We start from the raw sequence: 22,540 nt of genomic DNA, 5'->3' as shown, positions 1-22,540 counted from the left end.
CTCCCCTGGGGTCACAAGTGAGAGCTGTGACTGAAAAAACCTGCAAGATTTTTTTTTGATCAGCTGTCAAGTAAAATAACCTGGAAATGGGATAACTCCCATGTCAATTTTTACTGACATTGATGTCATCCTATAAAGAAAAAGTATGAGTTTTTTTTGGTTAAATCCTTCCAGCCATTTCTGCCATTAGCAAAATGCAGTTCTTACTACATTTCTTCATGACCACGAGCTGAAATATTCAAACAAGTTTGGTTCAAAATCACAATATTTTTCCATAGGAAATATTCAGAATGATGAAACATTTCATATAGAATAAGAAAATCCCCCAACCAGTGAGTACCATAAATAGTTATATTTAATATTTAAAAGAAAAAAAAATCTATTTTTAATGAAAGCCTATAGTACAAATGATGGAAAAAGAATCAGTCACCACCCAACGCTCACCACTGGCCCTAATGTTCAGTTAGTCCATGAGCAATGTCTACCTTGGGAAAAGGCAGTTTCCCCTCCAGTTTTATTGCTGACCATGCTGTTACATGGCATGGAGCATCTCCCTGGTCAGTTTTGGTAAGCTTCCCTGTTTGTGTCCCCGCCCAGGCCATTTGCCAGGGAGGCAGGCAGAAGGAGGAGACCATGAAGGTCTTGACACTGTGTAAGCACATCTCACCTAAAACATTGGTGTGTTACAAACACAGTTTTGGTCAAAATCTAAAATACAACACTGTGCTGGCTGTTATGAAGAATAATAAGCTCCATCCCAGCCAAAAACCAATAGAAAGCACAACAGACTTTTCCCTGCCAAGGCAGTCCTAAGTGTTAACACGTCTTCTGATGCAAACTTGTTGTTTTGTTTCAAATTGAATTCACCAAAGTATTGACATTTCTTTTAGGGTGGATAGGAGATTTAGACAGCCACATGCCCTGAAAATGAACCACAGGCTTTTTCTAAACAAAGGTAATTCTTGCAGACATTGTGTCAATACTATTGACTGAGCTTCTGCTTAAGTAGTGTTAATTATTATTGAGAAACATAATGCATTAACCTGCTACAATGGAGGCATGGAAGACAGTGTATTTGTCAACAGATTCCTAGTTCTTCATCAGGTAAGTGACTCTGAAAATTCTATGTTTGCTATTTAAGCAGCATATTCAAAACCACCAACTTCTATGTCCACATAAACTGAAAATAAAGTTATGGGTCATGAGTAAGAATGAAGACTGAGTAAGAACTGGTCAAGGCCAGGATGAAATCAGTCAAGAGCAATGGTTGGAAAACAGCAAATGAAAAATGCAGCACCTGACCTGAGAGTGATTGATTGTGGCAGCCCTTCCTCAGCGTAATCCAGGTGCTATATGTTTACGGGCAGTATTTTAGCACCATCCCAATCATCCAAGATTGGCATATGTTTATGCCTGAATAGTTTTTTCTGCTAATTATGCACATTACTCTCATCTATTTCAATTAACCAGTGTCCATAAAAAATAGCTTGAATATTGCTCTTATAGACAGCATTTTACAAAAACTTGATCTCTTCTTCCATCCTCTAAACTGTACTGAATCACTGAAAACAACAATTTAGAATGAAGCGAGTGACCACAGAAAGATCAAGAGGCAATTACAGGTTTCGCTAATCTGAAAGTTTCTCCTGGTGTGTTAAGGTTCAGGTGACTCCCACATATTAGCTATATTCACCAATCAAAATCATACATTTGGTTGGAAGATAGAATTATGACATAAAAAAATAAATTAAGAGCTGCTCATTACTGCAACACAGCACATGAAGGCAAACCTCTTCCACTGCTAAGACTGCCATGAAAGTGCCCACAATAAGGAACAACTTAGTCTGGAACAATACCGGAGAAACCAGCACACACCACAGTTAATTATAAAGGATTAAGTGAACTCTAGGCATCTAACTCAGAATGCTACAGTATTTCAAAATCAACATATTTAGATTGATGAAGTTTCAACAGATGGTGGCACTTACCACACATCCATTAGCTGCCTCTCCTTGCTGAGCCTATTTGTTTTGTTGAAATCATCATTACCAGAGACTTACATTTCCTAGACTAACATTAACCAAAGGCTGTCCCTCACATCTGTAACACAACAGATGATTATAAAGGTCCACCGGACAACCACATTCTTCCCCTCCTTCTTCATCCCTGTCACTTCTCTGCCGACTGTTACACATCCTTTCATGCATATTGGTGCTGTGCTGACAGCCTTGGTTAAGAGCTCTCTTGAATAAAAAAAGGAAGAGCTACTAAAAAGACCCAAACAGAAAAAAAAAAACATTTCTGACCTCTCTTAAACAGCCATGTGAAAGCCTTATTAAACAGCTCGAGATAATATGCAGAAGATTATAGAAACAGTACTTCTGTGACTGTAATCCTGTAAGATTATACACTCTTACAACTTAATGAATTCCCATATCACACAAATGGAATGTACTCTAGATAATTTCAATATTTAAATTATCATCCAGAAAGGATGACAAAGTGATCTGAAAGAGCATTTATAAAAACTAGAATATTCACTGGATTTCCAGCTTTGAAAACTTGAATCCAAACTTAAATCTGAACATCAACTTCTCAATTTATCTTTCAAAGATAACTTACTTCCCAACTTTTATTTGCTCCATAAAATCTAGAAGTTTCAGAGCCTGGAGAGGAGGATTGCCATGAACTTTCACTTTCTTCAAAGGAAAATAAAACACTTCTGTAAATCTTTGCACCTGAATCTGGAAAGTTTATGACCTTCAAAAAGCATCAGTTACCAAATCTGGTAAGTATTTTGATGTATGTGGTACAAATTCTGCACTTAATTTAGTCTTTACCAATCATGCAACATTAAGAGTCATTGTACTCCCAAGAGACATAATCAATGGTTCCACCTCTGTAAAAATCTTATTCTGCCCTGAAAAGTAATACATATTTTAGAGTAAGAAGTGATCTCAAATTGAAACTGGCTACAGTACTTTCCCCTGTTCCCATATGGGCTAGGCAATTTCTTCTGACACATCAGGATCTTTTAATATCAACCAATACCAAAAATGGCCAGGAACAAATTTAAATATAAGAAGGTGGGCAAATATTGTGCATTATGTTGATGCAAAGAGACTTAAAAATTCAACTAATCAGATATTTTGTCCAAAGCATGTAAGACAGAAAAAAAGATAAAAAAAAACCCCCAGAATATTATAATTGCTCTTTAAACTTCAATAAAAGTATTCATATTTGACCCCATACATTTCTGTCTTCCTGATTTGCAACACATGAAATAAAACTTGTAATATCAGCTATAGTAACAAAGAATATTTTATATTATAGCATGTTTAATACAACCCTAGTCTGTCACTTCATTGCTTCTGAACATTATTTACATCTCCACATGATTTACTTTGGTGTATCTGAAATCTTGTACTTTTAGGGCAAATTTATCTCAGCTCTTATATGAAGAAAAAACATATTTTATTTCTGCTAGTAGTTAAATAATACCTATGACACTGGGAGTTAAACAGATGCTTGCAATTTATTTCTAACAATAACAAAGAACACCTTGTGCATCACAACATTATACTTTTAAAAAGGTCCTACCAATTCCAGAGGACGTAGAAGGCAAAATTATCATCCTTTTCAGCATCTTCATTAGCAAGCAGGAAAACAAGATAAGCCTTATTGACAACAGAGATATATTTCTTCCTCTGCTCTCATTAGCCATGTCAGCTCCTTAGATTTGCAAGGTACATTTTAAGATGGGAAAAAAAAAATCAGTCTAGTGGGTAACATCCCAGTTTTGGCCTTGAGTTTAACCTATTTTCCACCAAAAAGAGCCAAAAAAAAAAAGAAAGGTACATGCTTTACCTAGATTGACTGACTGAAGAATGTTTGTATATTTCAGATTCCTGCAATGCCTGCAGCCCACCTAGCCATTCCAGAGGTGGACTGCTTCCTATCCAGGGTCTTGCAAACAATACTATCAGAGCTGTATCCAGAAGAAACTGTGAAGTCTATCTGGGGACTTGAGTAAATGCTCTGATTTCCAGACTGTTATAACTCGATTAAGGCTAGTACTGTACTCACTAGCTGAATTATGCCTGACATGTTTGCATGAGTTTTATTAATCACAACTTTGTGAAAATCTTCTAAATGAGAAACTAACAGAATAAACTTTTGCATCACTATCAAGCATGAACCTTGTAGAGCAATCACAGTATCCAGGTTCTCAGCAGCCAACCAACCATGAGCTGAAGTTCACAGTAAATGAAGAGTGAATAATAAATAAGACTATCCAAACAAGGTCTTCTACTTTCTTATGTCAATATAGGAACTTTGAAAGATAAAGAAAATTCTAAAATGCTTCAGAAGAGAAATGACCTATGCTATCAAAGTAGAAAGAGAGCCATTATACATACTGAACTGATCCTGTCTGAGTCAACAGAAGAAGTTCAGAAGACTGAAAATGTCAACACTAATGAATTCCTGCTAGTCATGAGGAACTACAATGTACTAAGTTTAGAATGATTTTTGGAGTGGAGACAATGCTGGGCAGCAAGTACAAGATAATTCACACTTCCTACTGACTTTGTTCCGATATATAGTAATGCCATTGCCTTGTGACTTTCATAGGGACTGATAATGAAAAACATGGTATACAGGATTTTCATACACAAGATCAAGAAGTGATTCTTTAGAGAGATCCTTTCTGACAGACACTGGAAAGAATTCAAATTCAAAAAGGTAACAAAAGGATAACTCTGCAGCAGCAATACAGCAATTCATTAAGCACAATATATGTCTGCTTATTTCAAATGAGCTAATGGCTGTGTGATTTACAAACAAGACGAGGTCAAATATTCAGAGCAGGATCATTAAGATAAAGCTGTTATTTAATGCTTAATTTGAGTTTTCTGGTCTCAAGTCACCTGAGAATTTATGTGAATTCTTAGACCCTTATTCTCAAGGGTCTAAGAAGCTCAGAAATATTGAGAAATGGATCTGGGTTCATTCAACAAAATATGTTCCATAGAGGTATTTTGAATAGCTATTGCTATTGATGCACCACTTGCATTCACTTTCCAGACTGGGAAAAATGCTGCATTAAATGACGTAACAGTGAACAAACATGGAAACATAGGAAATACTGAATTGCAGGAACAGAAAAGGAAGATTTTAGTTTTTGAAACAGTTGGGCATTCAGGTGGTGGATTTTTTTCCTTTACCGATGTGTCTATTAACCAAGGCTGCTTTTTCTCCTTCTTTATAATATATAGAAAAACAATTCTATTTTACATTTCTAATAGTTCTGAAGTTGTTATGAACATGGACAATCACCTTCCCACATCAGAGGTCAGCTAGATTAAAGGAAGTTTTATATAGGATGAAAACACTCTATCTGGTCTTGCTTGGTTACACACAAAGGTGACCAGAAAATAGCTTTCACCAATCAAGTAATGCTCAGCAGCACAAAACAGAACTGGCATCCATCTCGTTTTAAGCAAAAACTGATGAATTCCAAAATGCTGTAAAATGTATATTCAAACCCAAGCCTATGTTTTATCCATACAAAAATTTATCTATGTAAGTATGAATACACTGAGTATGTGTAAATCAGACTTGTAACTGCAAAATCTATCCAAAACACTAAACTAATGAAGCTAGGTGAAGTGAAACAGTGAAAGATATCTTAGTAGAAGAAATCAGGGTAAAACTGGCAGTGAATAGCTCTGCCACTATGATCATAAATTACATTCAAGATAAACACCACCTCTGGGTAAGAAGTGCCTCTAGAAGTTCTTGAGGTGGGCTGACAGGACTGACAAACTGAGTGTTATTTTTTCTTACAAGCTTTCACTTTTAGAAGTTAATTTAGAGCTCAGATTATATGCCAAATTTCTATGGAAAAAGATCTCAACTATTCTTACCCATTCTAATCTCAATACATGGCTTTTATGTTTAAGATCACTAAAATACATAGAGTTAAGTAAAACTGCAAAGCAGAATTAATCTTGACACGAATATCCAGGGCATAAAAGCAAGCATCTGAAATGTTTTTGGCAGCAAAAAACTAAGTTTCTAATATTTTAACCTCCAGAATGCCATAACTGAGTATTTGGTATATGTTGGCAAGAAATAACCAAAGTTTCTTTATGGGAACATGGCTAAATTTGATGGGTCATTTCAAACCAGCAAAACACCACCAAAATAAGATACTGCAGATAATTCACCTTTGTTGTTGTTGTTTTTTGTTTGGTTGGTTTTTTAATTTTTTGGGGGTCAAATTAATTTCTATCAGAATTAATTTACATGTGAATGTCTGCAAGAGTAATATGTTCAAATACACACTTTTTTCAATGTCTATCAGGCAAGAACTGAAACAAACAACCAACTATGAGGTATTTGACAGGAGAGAGGGCAACAATTTTCTTTTTTCCCATCCTAATTCACAGAATCATATAATGGCCTGGGTTGGAAAGGACCTTAAAGATGATCTATTTCCAAACCCTCACCATGGACAGGGATGTTACCCACTAGATCAGCATGCTTGGGGCAATTTCTAACACAATTTTCGTTTGTCTCCTTTAGTCAGTCATTAATCTTGCTGTGTATGGTAAACACCACTATATGCTTAGCAGGTCTCAAATGTGGTAAGCCAGCATGAGTAATACTGTATGGAAAAAGTACTCATTACCATTCTCACACTGGCATTTTATTCTTGGAGGAAAAATAGTGATTCATTAGTAACTCCTGCAGGGTGTCCTACAGAAAAGGTCACAAAGGTAAAGATGTCATCATTTTGGGTTTCCAAGAATATTTTGATTAATTCAGCAGAACAATTGTTAAATGCCAATGTGTAGAGGTAGGACAAAGCTTAAAACCAAATGCATTTCTAATATGCATCTAAAGGTGGCAGCAAATGTTTGTTCTTTATTATAGGGCCAGAGTTAATAGCTAAAGAGTTTCAACAGCTGCATCTCAAGGTTCTATCCAGAAATGAGAGTCAAATGCATCCTCAATGTCAGTTTAGTGCTATGTCAAGAATCAAGCAGTTCCAATGAACACAACCTCTAAGGGATGAAATTTCTGCACACCAGCCATCTCCAACTTTGCTTTATATAAGTAATACAACCTGACTAACACAGCCACCAAATAACAATATAACACAAAGATACTCCAAATTACACACATTCCACTATCAGAACCTTTATGTTATAAATTTACACAAGGGGGGGAAAAATCAGTCAAAAAAAGCCCTGCAGCCCCAAAGCCTACCTTTCTTCTCCACTATAACATCCAGAATGCATGTAAGCTATGGAGAGGGCTCACCTAAATTCTAACAAAAGACAAACCTGAAATATTTAGTATAAGACACTAGTAGGAGGAATCTTGTTATGGTCTGCCTAAACTTGAATTTGTTCTTTGTTCTCAGATTAGCACCCATTCCTTCAGTCAGTTCTCACTATTGCTGCAAGTACTGATGTCATTAATCAAGTTACAGAGAACAGTCTAGCCTATTTAAGCCTATTTAAGTCTGCAGACTATAATTACATGACACGCAAATGAAAATAAGGTAAAAAATTATTCTGCAGAAGGAGAGTCAGTGGCAGGGCTCTGGTCTACAGGGGGAAGCGTGTGTGTGTGTCTGTGTGTGAGAGAGAAAGGAGGTAAAAGGAGGAAGGCCATGAAGAGAGTCTGGAGTTCCACAGGAACACCCTTATTTACTTAAAGCTAAGATCCTAAGCACTTCCTGCAGAAACAGGTGCAGCATGAATTTCACTTTCTTCATTCTTATCCTTTAGGAAGGAATAAGGTTCAATAAGTAGGCTTGTCAACAAGCCCTTCAAGTTCTTTCATTTTCAGTTCCACTTAGGAAAAAATGCTCTTCACTGGCAATTTTATTTTTTAAAATCTGCATTAGCAACAAGACATACATTACACATATGATGGACATATTTATATAATGACTTAAAAAAAAATATGTGGGTGCATTAATATATGTCTTTTAATAATTTTTGTTTATTATTTTGTAGAGTATTAGAAGTTAAACTGCCTAACCATCCAAAAGAAAAAGTATTACTTTTCACATCCTCAGAAAGTTCACAAGAATATCACTTAAAATGTTATGCTGCCTTGGCTGTGGGGATGAAATGACAAGCCTCATCTTAAAATCTGACCACACTAAGAGTTAAGTATGATTTGAATATACTGCTTTGACTAGTTAGCAATATACACCAACATAACAGCAACAACAAAATAACCCAAGTCGTAAATTCTCAAGTGGATATAACACATTTTAAACTATATTCTCAGGTCTCTATGTTCTTTGGTCTGCTTAGCTACATTTGGACCTTACTTTCTTTAGTCAGGATGAATCTGACCTTGACAATACATTTCAACATATATTCCAGAAAATAATTCTTGGTATTTCAGGTTTTGGACTAAATGGGTTTTGATACAAACAGCTGGCTCAGTGAGGCTGACACACAGCAGGTCACTGAAATTTAGGGTCAACTATTACTTGGTTTGCAGTTCATACAGGTTCTGTCAAATTTAAACCTATCCACAGGAAGTGTATCACCCAGTGTGAGGAAAAAGTTGATAGTGTGAAGAACAGCAGAAGCATTGTATCCATGAGGAGATTTATTAGTTCCTATACAATGTCTATATGCAGCACTGTGAGTATACATACAGAGACCAGATTTGTGCCCAGTCAGAATGACATGCAAGGAATATGGAAATGGTCACCATCGGCTATCAGAGGATTACTGAATACACCCACTTTATCTAGGAAGTTGTCAAATGGAGAATATGGGTATGCTTTATGGGACATGGTGGAGTCTAGTGTGTGTTGAAAAAGTAGAAGTTAAGCATATATTTATGAACCTCTGTAGTAATTTTTTTTCCACTGTGATGACATTTGTTTAGGATAAAGTTAATACTGGGTCAGTTGAATCAGGAACTCGATTTTGGACAAGTCAAGCTTGGGAGAATAACACAAGTTCAAAGGCAAAAGGTATTGTGGTTTATTAATAACAACTAATTTGCAGGAAGAATGGAAGTGAGAAACATTATCAATCAGATAACCAACATGAGACTTCACATATGAAATAGAAGAATTGTAGAGTATATCTTCACCCATTAATGCAGCTCTTCCTGACCACCACACCAAGAACAAAGGAAATTCTATAAATGTGAAAAAGGAAAGAATGAGAGAAGACACAAGAAATTCTGCACATTTTTTCTTCGTTTGAAAAGACACTAAAAGAGAACTATTGATTGACAAAGTTATCTGTATCTGTTATCAGTTTCAGTAGCTAAAATGAAAGAATGACAAAGTAACAAGAGTGTGATGTGGTGCTTGGTGCAGAAATGCTGAAGCCTAGAAGTTTACTGCTAAATTAGCATATCCAGACCCATGATTTCAAGACGTCATTGGGCTGCAAGCTTATCTGAACAGAGAATAAATCACATGCAAATCATTTCACATCCAACTGCAAAGTATTAAGATTAGATTCACTTGCCTCCCATAATCTTAGACTGGCAGTTGATAAATTCTGGCTTCTTGTCTGTAAGGTATCGTTGACAAGTGTGATGTAGAACCTGAAAGAATGTGCATTTTTCTGAAGCTGTGTTTGCTACCCATTGGTCAAACGCATTTTCAAATAGTAAATCAAATTCTGGGGAATCCTAGAAGGAAAAAAAATAGACTGTTATTCCAGTTTTTAAAATGATTCAGAGAAAGATATTTTTTTAAATGTACTGTGTTGCAAAAAGTAGAAAGGTCATGCAACTAATAGCCATTCTGGTATTACTGCATATTTTTGAATGAAAAAGACCAAACAGGCAGGAAGGTTTTTTTTTTACTGTTATTTTTAATGAGGAACAGTCAGCTTTGACAAAAATATCTGAAAAGAAAAATAATTTAGATCAAAACATTAAAAGCCAAATTCTCATAAGAAATCATTGCTATCTTCAGATATATAGTTATTTGTGTCTTCTGTATTATGCAAGCATTTATATATCTCAATACAAAATCTATGGTCACACTATTCTATAGAAGATGTGGCTCTGCTCTCCATGCTCAACCAAACAAATAAGCTAAGTCCTAAGCAAATAACAAGTCTTAGTTATTGTATTTAATATATTTTTATGAAGTGTTGCAAAGGACTCAGGATAACATGAGCAAAAGGCCACTCCCAGAACAAATCACAGTGCAGCTCTATACCAGATTCAGCTGCCAAAATAAAAGGATTTTATGCAAGAAGTCATGCTATATATTTAATATTTGTGAACCTTTGTTTGCAATCTAATCTAGTAAATGTTTTTTTCCAACTGATGACACTAGGAATTCACAGGGAGATAAGTCTGAAAGAAACATTTCTAAGCTTAAGATCTTGGTAGGACTTTCAAACTGTTACGTATATAGCTGCATAGCAGACGCTGTAAAAGGACCTAAAACTCTTAACCCCTATCTATTTGTCATTTCTCTTGTTTTCATAGTTCCTTTACCCACAGAATATATAATTTCAGTCCTTGCATTTCATAGGGCAGTGGCCAAAGGCTTCTTTTTTGTACCAAGTTTTAGGTAGTAACTAGACTTGGTACTAGGCATTTAAGAACTAATCAAGACTTGCGTAGAGATAGAATTTGGTGCACCATAGTTAAGACACTTAGGTGGCTGATCAGAGCTCAACTTTGAAGAAACCAAGGGAGTTAATCACAAAAATATTTTGCTATAAGAAGAACACTAAATCACTTTGTGAGCACATAGTATGAGCCACATTTTTAACTTCTAAGTATGTTGTTTTAGTATTGGAGAGTTGCATTCATAAGCCTAACACATATTAGTACAACTTTGTCTTGAGGTAGCTCAAGGTGAGCTGCATAGCCCAAGTTAAAGGAGTAATTCCACAGCTATTTATTATAGGGTTGATTTGTTTTATTTTATTTTTGGTAGCTTTTTGTTTAAATCAGAGTTCATTTGCCATTTGCAGCTAAAGTACATTACCACATTTTCTAGCATAAGATAGGGAATACCAAAATATCTGAGGAAAGGACTGTCCTAGAAAAAATGCAGGATTTACAAGATTTCACAAACTTGAATCTCAGCAACCTCTTCTGTACTTACTTCTACTTCTACTATTGCTCTATCTCACAGCACAGCTGCATGCCAAAGAAGACCCCAAGAGGCTTAAAGCTGAAGCAAACAAGACTCTTACTTTGCTCTTCACAAAGAAAAGAGAAAGCAGTAAGAAAAGTATGGAAAGACAAGAAGAAAAAATCCATATGACTGAGCTTTAGCCTCCTCCCATGTTTCCCATTAAAATTTAGTTCACATATTCCACTTATTTCTTTTTTGAGAATTTGCACTTAAACCTGTATCTTGTATTTCTAGATGCCTTTTGAATCGAAAGAATGCCTGGTTCATAAATCAGTTACATAACAGCTCAATTTTAATTTTCTAGAAAACTGTTCAAACTCACCCGATTAGGGTCTATACCATTGACCTGGCGAAGCTGCTCGAGCATCCACTGAGTTCTTCTGACAAACGACGTGGAGCCTTCAAATTGCTTCACCTTTGTAATAGATGCTTGAGCTGGTTTCTTGTTAGTCACTGAACATATAGAAAAACATATAACTGAAATGGGCTTTGTGATTCAGGAACATGCTGTTTACTTCACTTATCAGTAGCTGTTTTGCTGGTGTATTTTCTACAGTGTTCCACAAAGCAAATACACGTCACGATTCTGAAAGCAGAATGCATTATCTTTCCAGGATAATACTGCAAAACATATTCCTTACTGTCAGAATGGTGGTATGATGCCAAACAAGCTGTTTAGTTCTCAAAACTGGATATATTTTAGCCGTTATCAACTTAAGTTACCAATATCCTGTAAAAAACCCAGAAGTAGAACAAAGGTCTTTTCATTTCATTCTTACAATCGCAGAATCTCAGAATAGCCTGGGTTTGAAGGGACCTCAAAGATCATCCAGTTCCTATCTCCCTGCCATGGTCAGGGACACCTGTCAGTAGACCAGGTTGCTCAGAGCTCCATCCAGTCTGTTCTAAACATTTCCAGAGACAGGGTATTGACCACCTTTTTGGGCAACCTGTCCCAGCGCCTCACCACCCTCCCAGTAAAGACTTATTTTTCCCTAATATCTAAGCTATATCTACTCTCTTTCAGTGTAAAGCCATTTCCCCTTGTCCTATCACTACACGCTTTTGTAAAAAGTCCCTCTCCAGATTTCTTGGAGGCTCTCAGGTACTGCAAGGCTGCAATTACATGATTCCAAAGCATTCTCTTCTCCAGGCTGAAAAAATCCAATTCTCTCAGACTTTCCTCATAGGAGAGGTGCACCGTCAATTACCTTACTGTTCTCTTTTCCCCATGCTAATTTGTTTAACTTTCTCATATTCAGCACTGAGTATTAATAATTTCTTTCTCATCTTCTCAATTTAGGAAAACAGAGAAGGGAAAAAAAAAACAACCATATGACCATGTAAGTATATGCACCTTATTAAAAATACTGTTACTTTAATTTCATACTGCTGATCGAAAAAAACAAAGTATTTTTCTAGTCTTTTCACAACATGGTACATGTAGGTCATGCTTGCATAACACCACCACCATTTGTAACATTTGATTGCCAGCCAAGAGACATAGGTACATGCACTTACTACACTGTAAATCCATCAAGTCAGACAATAGTCTGTGAAAAACACAGGTGTAAGAATTAAGAAACCAAAGTTTGACACTTCTCCTTCCAAATATTAGGTACCACAAACAATATCTATGAATAAGAATGATATTACTTAAAATAAACAAAATGTATGTTAAAAACCACAAAAAAGAAGACTGCTCTGATTTTGGAAAATAATAAAAAAGGCAATATAATGCTCAAGTTAGTGTATCATTAAGTCAGAATCGGGTTTTCAAAGAGTACTTACTAAGGCTAACTTTTCAACAGTAGGAAAATTGACTTCCTGCATTAGATGTTTTCTCTAAACAAATATTCTTTTAATCAGTATAACTCAATGGAAATTCTATAAGCAGCTTTAGACACTTTCTGTAGTCAAATGCGTATTTTATTTACATGCTACTTTTCTGCTGATGTATGTTAAGTCACTCCCAAACACATTTCCACTTTCTGTGAAGAAACAATTTGTATGATCATTGTATTGCATAATCTACTAAAGCTGGTGTGTCATCTATTTTTTTTCTACCTAAACACTTGCAAAAAATAATTTTACCTATATGGTCCGCCAAATAAGAGTATTACTGGAAAAGTTTCTTTTCTCTGCTTTTAGATGCTGGCAGTGAAAGACAGCTTCCAAAATAATCAAGACTTAAACAGCAAGATTGCTTGTTTTTGTGCACCCCATTTGCCCAGATAACCAGGAAAAGTAACAGGCTTCCCACTCTGAAAATACATGCTGCATGCACTTCTGCACCCAGAGCCACAGTTAAATACTACGTAAATACTGATGTAATACCTTATCGTTCTTTGAAGTCAAAAAGTTAATATTAATTCTTAGGATGAAAATTTTAAAATGCACAGATTTGTGTCTTGTTGTTAAATGTACTTTGGAAAACATTAGCAAAAGCAGATTAATAAGAAAAGCTCTTTTCAGTATCTCAGATTTAGATGTTTTCAGTTCTAAGTGTGTCTGTGAAAGTCCAAATACCCTTATGAGAACTGAACTTGATAAAGAGAAAATTCATTCCAAGGAAATTTTAGCAGGGAAAAAGAAAAAAAGAGATACTAGCATTCCACAAGAGAATTGTTTTTAAGAAATTACCTTGGAATAAAAAGCACAGCTGGACTCAGTATATTGATCAGCCTATTGACAGGAATGTAGTAAACAAATTGTCAGAAATCTCATTGACAGTGGAAGCACTGAGACCCAAACTGGTGCATGGTGAAGTACATGATTTAGAATCCTACATCAAATGCTACATAAGACAGAAGATCAATGTACTATCAGAAAGGTAGTACCAAAATTAGACCAGAATGACTACTGAAAAGCAAAGACTGCTATTACTTAGAAGTGAGATTAGTATTAAAGATTTATTACTTACTCCATGGCCCATGCATGCAAATATAAAAATCCCTATAAAGCAGGGATGTCAGGAAACCTATCTATACCTATAGGGTATTTACAGGTTCTGTTTCTACTTCAAATCTACACAGTAGTGAGTGTGAAACAAACTCAAAAATGGTACAAGTTTATGTGCCTACCTTCCCTAAATTTACTCTTTTTATGTATTCAAACACTTTACAGCATTCTACTAGACCAAGTTTCACATATGTTCTACAAATCAGTACTAATTGAAGGCTATGTAACAGTGGCTCAATTTTTATGGCCTGTGGATTATTCTCTTTCCATGCAAAATGGGCAATGATCTACTGCTAAATGAGCTATTTATTAACAAAAATATTGTGCATACTATACGTAAGTCACACATATAATTAACACTAGCAGCTCTGCAAAACAAAGGATTTGTCACCAGGAAGCACTAGATGGATTGGGTGATCAAACACTTGTTTTTCCCCCTCAGAGTCTCACGGGTAATCAGTCATGAAATGTATAGCCTTAAACTTTAATAGAGCAAACTTTTTATTGTTCTCAAGGCTTAAACATGACATACATTCAAGTGCTCTTGAAAACAGGGGGCATTAATCTTTCAAGGTGAGAATATAAAATTTTACAGATGATATTTAAATACTATATGTCTAATCTCAGTATCTCCAGAAACTGGTTCATTTGACATATACAAAATCTACTTCTCCAAACTTCTCCATATAGGACTTTTAATAATCAATAAACAGCAGCTTTGTATTCGGAGCCATTAGTACTCTGCACTGCAGTGAAAGATTCACATTACATTTCCAAACTTCATCACCTCCCAAAAATGCCTATTAGTGATGAACTATAGAAGCATCTTGATTAGATGATTGTTTCTGTATCATCCACCACATAACTCTGGGAGAGGCCAAGAGTGCTACTCTTCTATGGAGGAACCTACAAGGACCTTGAGTATGTCATCACCTACAGCAGAAATGCAGTCTTAAGCTAAATGGTGCAATCCCCTCAGGAAAACAGCAGCTCCTCCTTTACATCTCACACTCATGGTTACTGTGCACAGCCAAACAGATCTAGTTGCATTTCACCTTTCGTGTCTTAGTATTTTAGGAAACAGCCAGCATTTCTATAGCATTCAAAAAACCAGCTACTCACGAACCCACCAAACATTCTTTAAAACCATCACTTAGTCCATGACAGCTTGACAGTAATATGACAGTCACTGTAACTCTGAGAAACCCTTTGGCAGCTGGGAAAACCATCCTCTCTAGCTGCTCATTAAATTGTTTAAAGAACACTTCACCAGCCACTGAGTGGGAGTTATCTTGCAAACAAGTAAAAAGTATTTTCTAAAAAAATGAAAAAAAGTGGAAGCAATTACATATACCTAGACACATTCTCTCTCTGACAAATCATTTAAACATTTTTGCTAAGATCTTACATAATCATTATCTATCTTTATAAAAGCAAATATTTAAGTTATGCTTCAATTTTAAGTGGGTTTTTTGTTTGCTTTGCCTTTTTTAAAAACTGTAACACTATGACTTCCAAATAAAAAGCTGTAGCATGGACAAAATACATTTCTTTGGAACTCATCAATAAATGGTAGGTTCATACAGCATTTCTGCATGTCACACATGGAAATAAGATTTCTTCTTTTTAAGCAACATGCAGTTATTGGTGAAGTAAGAAACTGTGCGAGAAATCAGCTGCAGCAATTTATGATGGAAGACATTGTGAGGTTTGGCGACTTTTTTGTATCTTTGTCCAGTTGCTACTCAATTCTGCAATCTTGTCTCAGAGGACAAAGCACAAGTAACTTATAGAAATGCCCCAGAAGTTCGAGAAATAAATATTTCTTGGGTTTTCTTTCAAATGTCAAAGTACAAGGGCTCAAAGAAAAGACACTAAGATATCTATGAGGGCTGGCCCCCATTTGCTATTCTCACCTATGAAACTCCAAAGCAAAAGGCATGATGATCTATCTCTATTCCTCCAGCATAAGAAGCTCTTCCTTCTGTCAGTAAGACAACCTTACAATTGTTTTCCCCCCATTTCAGAATCTTATCCTCCCTATTTTCTTCCCAAAGCAAGGAAATGAAGACCAGGCAGGGGAAAGAACACTAATATATCCACTTAATCCTTACGACGGAAGTTTGTATTACTCTATTCTGTAAGGCTACAAGGTAGTTCAAGCTACTACTGTTCAGGTCACATGGTCCCCAACGTATGGTCCTGGCAAGCAACTTCCAGATTTTCCTACAATAACTTTCTGACAATAAGAAAAACGAAGCTGAGAATTAAGATAGAGCAAACAGGTGCATTCTGACTTATTTAGGTCATGAGGAGTAAGATCCAGATAGTCATGAAACTGTCTTAGGATACCATGTGAATTTTAGGAAAACTGTTTCCAGTCTGCTTTACATGATGGTTGTGAGCTTTGCTACCTATCAATTCTGGCTCTGAGTTTGAGCACCAAAAGTTGCAGTGTTTCACGTTTTCTCAGAACAGTTTTAACTAATACTGACTTAATGAGCAGTCTGAATTAATTCTAGAACCTTGAGCCTTCCCATTGCAATTGTCCAACTATTACCTCCTGCACAACCGCCACATTTCTTAGACCTCAACTATCTATAATAAAAAGGGATGCTCTGAGAAGACTGTGGCAAAAAGAATTTAGACTTACGTTGCCATTTCCAGGATTAATGTTTTTTAGGTACAGAGAAAAGAAAGGATATGTTTGCAGCAAAAGAAGCTAGCCTCACTGAAAATAAACAAAACCAGCTAAAACTGGGGCAGGTTTAAATTCCCACTTTCTGGTCAAATCTTGCCAGGTGTCAAAATGTTCATAAGTTGAGGCCTGACTTCTCAGAATGGTATCTCCTATTTTTGCCCATATTTCCTCTTTCCTTCATTTGACAGTGCTGCTTTCTCACCATCTGGGATCTAAGGAGCTGAAAGCAGGGACAAGCAGCACAGTCCCACCTTCTCCACTTGCCAAATAGGACATGAGGATGTGAATGGCCCTAAATACATAGCAGTGTAACCAAACATTAATTCCTTCTGTTTCTTTAGGCACAGCATAATGTTTTGACATCAAATTGGAAGAAAGAGAAGCTTTTAGATACAAAAGAGGCAAACTGCTCCTAAGTCTAAACACATACTGGTTTTCCCACAGCCCCTCCCACTAGTTCAGATAACAATATGCATCATCTGTCTGCTTAAATCAGCTCTACTGCATCACTGCCCGTAACAAGTTGCCAGCCTCATGCTTTAGGATGAAAATGTATTAAATACCTCTCTCTTAATGAACATATATTCATACACTGTTTGAAATGAAGTTTTATGTAAGTAATAAATTTTCTTTCTACATGCAAGTTATCTTTATCAGTTGAATAGTAAAAGGAAAATAAAGTACTAATAAAAAATTGGTTAACTGGGTTAAGATATATCCTGTATCTTCCCAAGATAAAGGACTAGATTAAAAAGTATTCTGGTGACTTTAAATAAAAAAAAACCGAAAATATTGCTTTAAGTTGCAATGAAAAAATACGTTTTTTTGTTCACACGTATAACATCATGAAGTGTTATAAGTCTGAAGTGAGAGCCTGCATGCTTTCCAGCATGACTGTATTAATAAAAACCTGCTACTTAGAGGCAAAATGCCTTGCCTTTTGGTTTTTTCCTTTAGAGATTTTTATTTTTCACAGAACCATGTAAATACTTATCCTTAAAAACAGATTTTATAACTATTCAAACACCTGAAGCCCCAGTCATCCATATCCATTACAGAAGACTCATCCTTCATTTCTATCCAAATTTTATTCTTGAAATACTACAGCAATATAGTTTAAGTTACTGATATTAAGGCAACTGCTTTTCATAGTGGCAATTATACAGACAAACACAGGTAACAGTGGCAAGAATGGCAGACATCATTTTGTCTCTGGAGAGAAAGCTTCTGCTTAACTGCAAATATCTGCAAAGGAATCTTATTAAACACATTTTCACTTCCACAATGATGACTGAACTTCCAGGTTTTGTTTGAATTGCCTTTTACTACTTTAAATTGCAAAGCAGCCAACTTTCAAACTTTCCCCACCTCCTTTTTCCTGAGTACAGTCAGCTGCATTTGAGGACTCAAGATATTTCTAGTCAAAACCAGCAGATTTGTTGTGTGTATGTTTTTAGTTAAAACCTAGTTGAGAGGACAGCATGGTGCTCAAGCAGATGTACCAAAGCAGGGTCACTGTAGGGAAAAATAATAGACATTCCAGCCAGATCCCAGGGAAGAATGATGAATTTCTCACAACCCAGACACCAAAATCTTCATCAGGGACCTCTCAATTAGAATAGAGCTCCAGCTGATCTTGACCTAGAGCATTTTATACTAGTAGCTCACCTTGTCCTGGTATCATAGAACCTCATCTCTTCATTGGAGAGTATTTGGTGATTGAGAATTTCAGTTCACTCTATTTTTCTGGATCACTTATACCTTCAATCTTCTTTGCTCTCCTTTCCTTAAAAGGAAGGCAGCATTCTACACAGACTTTGCTGAACAGCAAGCATACTTCAAAATCACCAGTAAGCATGTATGAACACTGCAGAAAATCTCACTTCAATTTAGCTTAGAAATCAAGGCTCAAGACACAGATTATAGTGAATACATGTGTGGGTTGTCCTTTTATCACATTCTGGTCACTTCAGCACCTGAAACTGTGAGGAACCAATTAAAATCAATACCACAAAAGTACTTGTGAACTTAAGTGGAATTTGGCATAATTCCTGTGCAAGTTAACAGATGTGCATCCTTAGCAGAGAGTACACTAGGAATTACCTCACCAGCCTGAAAACAATGTTTGAACTTCACAGCAAGTGTCTTGAGAGGCAGGAAGAGGCTCTGGAAAATTAAAACATGAATTTGTTGCTCAGTAACTCATACAAGGAGCATGGTATTTAACAAATAGTGCTTAATTTCTAAGCTTGCTCAGATAACTTGAGAGGCTTCAGGTTCTGAAACAAACTGGCCAACAACTTTTAAGATCCTACATTCTAAGAGAATCCTGTTATAACAGGCTAGAGGGTTTACTGGAGCTTTTAAAGGTACTTAGAAAACTGTGTTTTTCTTGATTTTGCACTGAATCAATGACCTAAAATGTAGCAGATGAGACTGCTACTAAAGAAAATACTTTCCATGAGCAGATGTAAGAAAGGACTTTACAGCCATTCAAGACAAAATCCCCAGCTTTTGCTGTACAATGGCCTCAGTCAGAACAGCAGTGGGCGAATTATTCCATACACTTGTAACTCAGACTGTCTGGGAGAATTCTAGAGAACCCTTCACATACACACATGGTATGAAAACATCAAAATCTCAATATAGACAACTAAAAAGCCTGTCAGACTTCAACCACTTAAAGCTTTGAAGAAACTGAAATACACACATACACACATCCCCAACCCAATAAACACCCCAGAAATGTATCAGTAGGGAGGTACTTAAAGGTACAGCTGAAATGTGATATAAAGCCAAAAAAGAAAATAAATTTCAGTTTGGAAACATTTTAAATTTTTCTTTTGGGCTCCAGGTCAATACTGAAGTGTTATTCAACAAGTCTGTGTAGACAGAACTGATTTTGTCCATCATCTGTAAATGCCAACAATAGAAGCTACAACAACAGATGTACATTCCAATTTTGCTCTACCAAGTACCAATTATCAAAAAAACCACAATCTGAAACAAAAAACTGCCATGAAGACAGAAATAAATCCATGTCTGTTAAAAGTACTACTGCTGGGATTTTTTGTTTTGAAGTACCTGAACAATAGGATTTTATCTGCCCAAGTAGATAAGTATGAATTATTTCAAAGTATGTGTTTGACTAACTGTATTGGACTAATTTCCTACCAGAAAACAGTCAGTGAAAGTATAAATTAGTTGACAGTACAGAAAAGATAAGGTAAAGGAAACTTAGACGGAGGGAAGTATACTTTTTTTAAAGCAATATCCATTAGTGTTCCTAAACACAGTACACTAATAACAGCCCTTGAGAGGGGAAAATCCAATTATTCTCTTTTGCAGATTTTGTGTATTAGTAATACATTTATATTTATAGCCAAATTAAAAACAGGTGGAAGGAAAAAATAAGAGTTTCTCAGATCCGGATTTCTCCAACATTCGAAAGGTTAAGACTAAAGATATTCTGAAGCAGATAAATGCAACAGTTTGAAAGACTGTGAAAGGAGAAAAAAACACCCAAAGAATAGGCATGAAAGGCATATATAGAAAGTGTGGATTAGAGAGATCTATAATCTCAAATATTTAAAGTAGTTTCACTATCTAGGACACTCAGCAGTTTGAACTTGAGACATCATACATGCCCCTTTAGCTTCCAGCCATGCTGTGAATGTTGGTACAAAATCTATAGTGGATGGAGCTGCCTTCTGTCTTGGTGGGTGGCTCTACAGAGAACATTAGTAGTGCTGCAGTCAAATTGAAAAAAAGCTCCTCCATATATCAGGAGAGGAAAAATACAATGTTACAATAGTGCAAAAAATTCCAAAACCATATTAGCATCTGGAGGACAGATAATTCTCAAAACTAGGAGAAATATAGTAGAATCACTTTACTGTGATTCTACAGTATTAGATGGGGGGGGGGGGGGGGGGCTTAAAAAAAAAAAAAAAAGAAAAAGGCCATAAGAACACAGCCTGGGTATGAAGAAATGCTGAAAAATTGCCAATAATCTGAACATACAGAGAACTGATGCTACAAGCAACACTATAATGTCTTGAAGGTTTGTTCCTACTTTTGTCACTATGCATTCATGAAATGCAATGAGAGGGATATATTTTACAGTGCTCATTACATCTCCCTGTACTTAACCCTTCTAACTGATTTTCAGCTTTTCTACAGTAGAAATTGAGGTGCAGACCAGCATATGATAAGGCAAATTTGGTACCTGGCAAGACTGTGAAAATGTGAAAAAACCCACAAAAATGATTAGCAGGTTTTTTAAAACTACATATTTGAATTTATGAACTCTTAAAACACAAGCAGACTGAAAGACATGCACAACCTGAAAAATGAAATCTGACATTACAGTTTTTTTGTCTCATGACATTTTATCATCTTGTGACTGACCTTCTTCAGTCCTTTGCAGTTCATTGAAAGTAACATATACCACGCTACGTGAGTGGATAACATACCACGCTACATGTTTCACAAGAAACTCTGGAAACACACTTGATATGGAAAAGGCATTTGATTTCTTCCAGCCAGACACTAGAAGGTTCAAACTAGACCAGATGAAAATTATTATTCTGATTTGTTTAAAATGGAAGATCCTAAATGAGCCTACTTCTTGTATCTACCGTAACTTGTTGAGAAGGTTCAGCATACTTCTTGCCTAAGTAATGACAAAATAGGTAATTTGTGTCCTCTTTCATACATCTGTTGCCACACTTAACCTAAAGCAGAACACATCAGGTCCACCCATTCTACATAGGACAGAGAAACACACCAAATAAAAACACGTCCATTCACTATTTCCAGAATTAACATGTAATATCCACCACTGAAAAGCAAAGTAAGATTCAAATACCAACTTTAATAAGTAAGACTTGACTGTGGGATTTCCTCACAAGGGAAATTACTCTGGAAAATTAAAATCAACTGCAATTTCTTTCACAGCATAATACTGTTCCAATCCTGCCATACTACACTGCTAAATTTTGGAAAAGATAACCAACTAATTTATGATTGAGCAGAGATACTTTTGGCAATACTTAGAAGGATCAAGTATAAAACCAAGTTAGGTTTTTTTGTTTTTTGTTTTTTTTTGGGGGGGTGGGGGGGTTTGTTTGTTTTTTGTTTTTTTTTTTGATAGAACCTTCCATCTCTCACTAGATGTACCAGCATCCTAGTTCTTATGTATTGTACTTGTCATTCAAAGAAAAGTCAATTCAGGACTAACAGGATAACAGGACTAACTATCCAAACTCAATCTTCAGGAAAAAAATGTCCACAGTTACGTGACAGTCTTAGAAACCATCCAGCTTGTTGTCAGAGATTTAATCTGAATCTAATATTCTGCTCTTTCTGCAGAAAGGTTTAGGCTGCTTATACCAATTCCATCATGGAACTCTAAGAAGCCTGTACACAGCACTCAGATTTCCAAAACATTCCTGACTTCATGACAGACTGGAATTACTTTTTCAAAACATGACAGAATTCCTTCATAGCTTCCTACTCATTTATACAATTCAGAATCATAAAAGTTCATCTGATCTCTCAAGGTCACCTAGTTAAACCGCTGCTCAAAGTGGGGCAAACATTTTCATTCAATGAGGTTTCTTAATTGCAAAAGATAGCACACCAAATGAAGAACTTCACTTTCCTATGGGGATTTTTTCCCCTCCTCTCCAGACTTAACAGGCAGCCCTCCA

General features: G+C 36.0%; 1 protein-coding gene across 2 annotated transcripts in view; it reads right to left on the bottom strand.

Annotated features, from left to right (window-relative positions):
- STXBP6 (syntaxin binding protein 6) overlaps positions 1-22,540 on the bottom strand; it is a 91,013-nt gene that overhangs the window by 8,573 nt on the left and 59,900 nt on the right. The window contains exons 4-5 of one of the 2 annotated variants that reach the window (XM_068193015.1): positions 11,487-11,617; positions 9,525-9,690 (exon numbers count right to left, since the gene is read on the bottom strand). The exons of the other annotated variant lie outside the window; for it this stretch is intronic. Of the exons in view, the coding sequence (XP_068049116.1) occupies positions 9,525-9,690; positions 11,487-11,617 (297 nt within the window). The remainder of the gene's footprint in view (positions 1-9,524; positions 9,691-11,486; positions 11,618-22,540) is intronic. 2 annotated transcript variants of the gene reach the window in all.

The sequence above is a fragment of the Anomalospiza imberbis genome, chromosome 6 (genome assembly GCF_031753505.1).
Source record: "Anomalospiza imberbis isolate Cuckoo-Finch-1a 21T00152 chromosome 6, ASM3175350v1, whole genome shotgun sequence".
Taxonomy (NCBI): domain Eukaryota; kingdom Metazoa; phylum Chordata; class Aves; order Passeriformes; family Viduidae; genus Anomalospiza; species Anomalospiza imberbis.
This window is presented reverse-complemented; position numbering and strand designations above follow the sequence as displayed.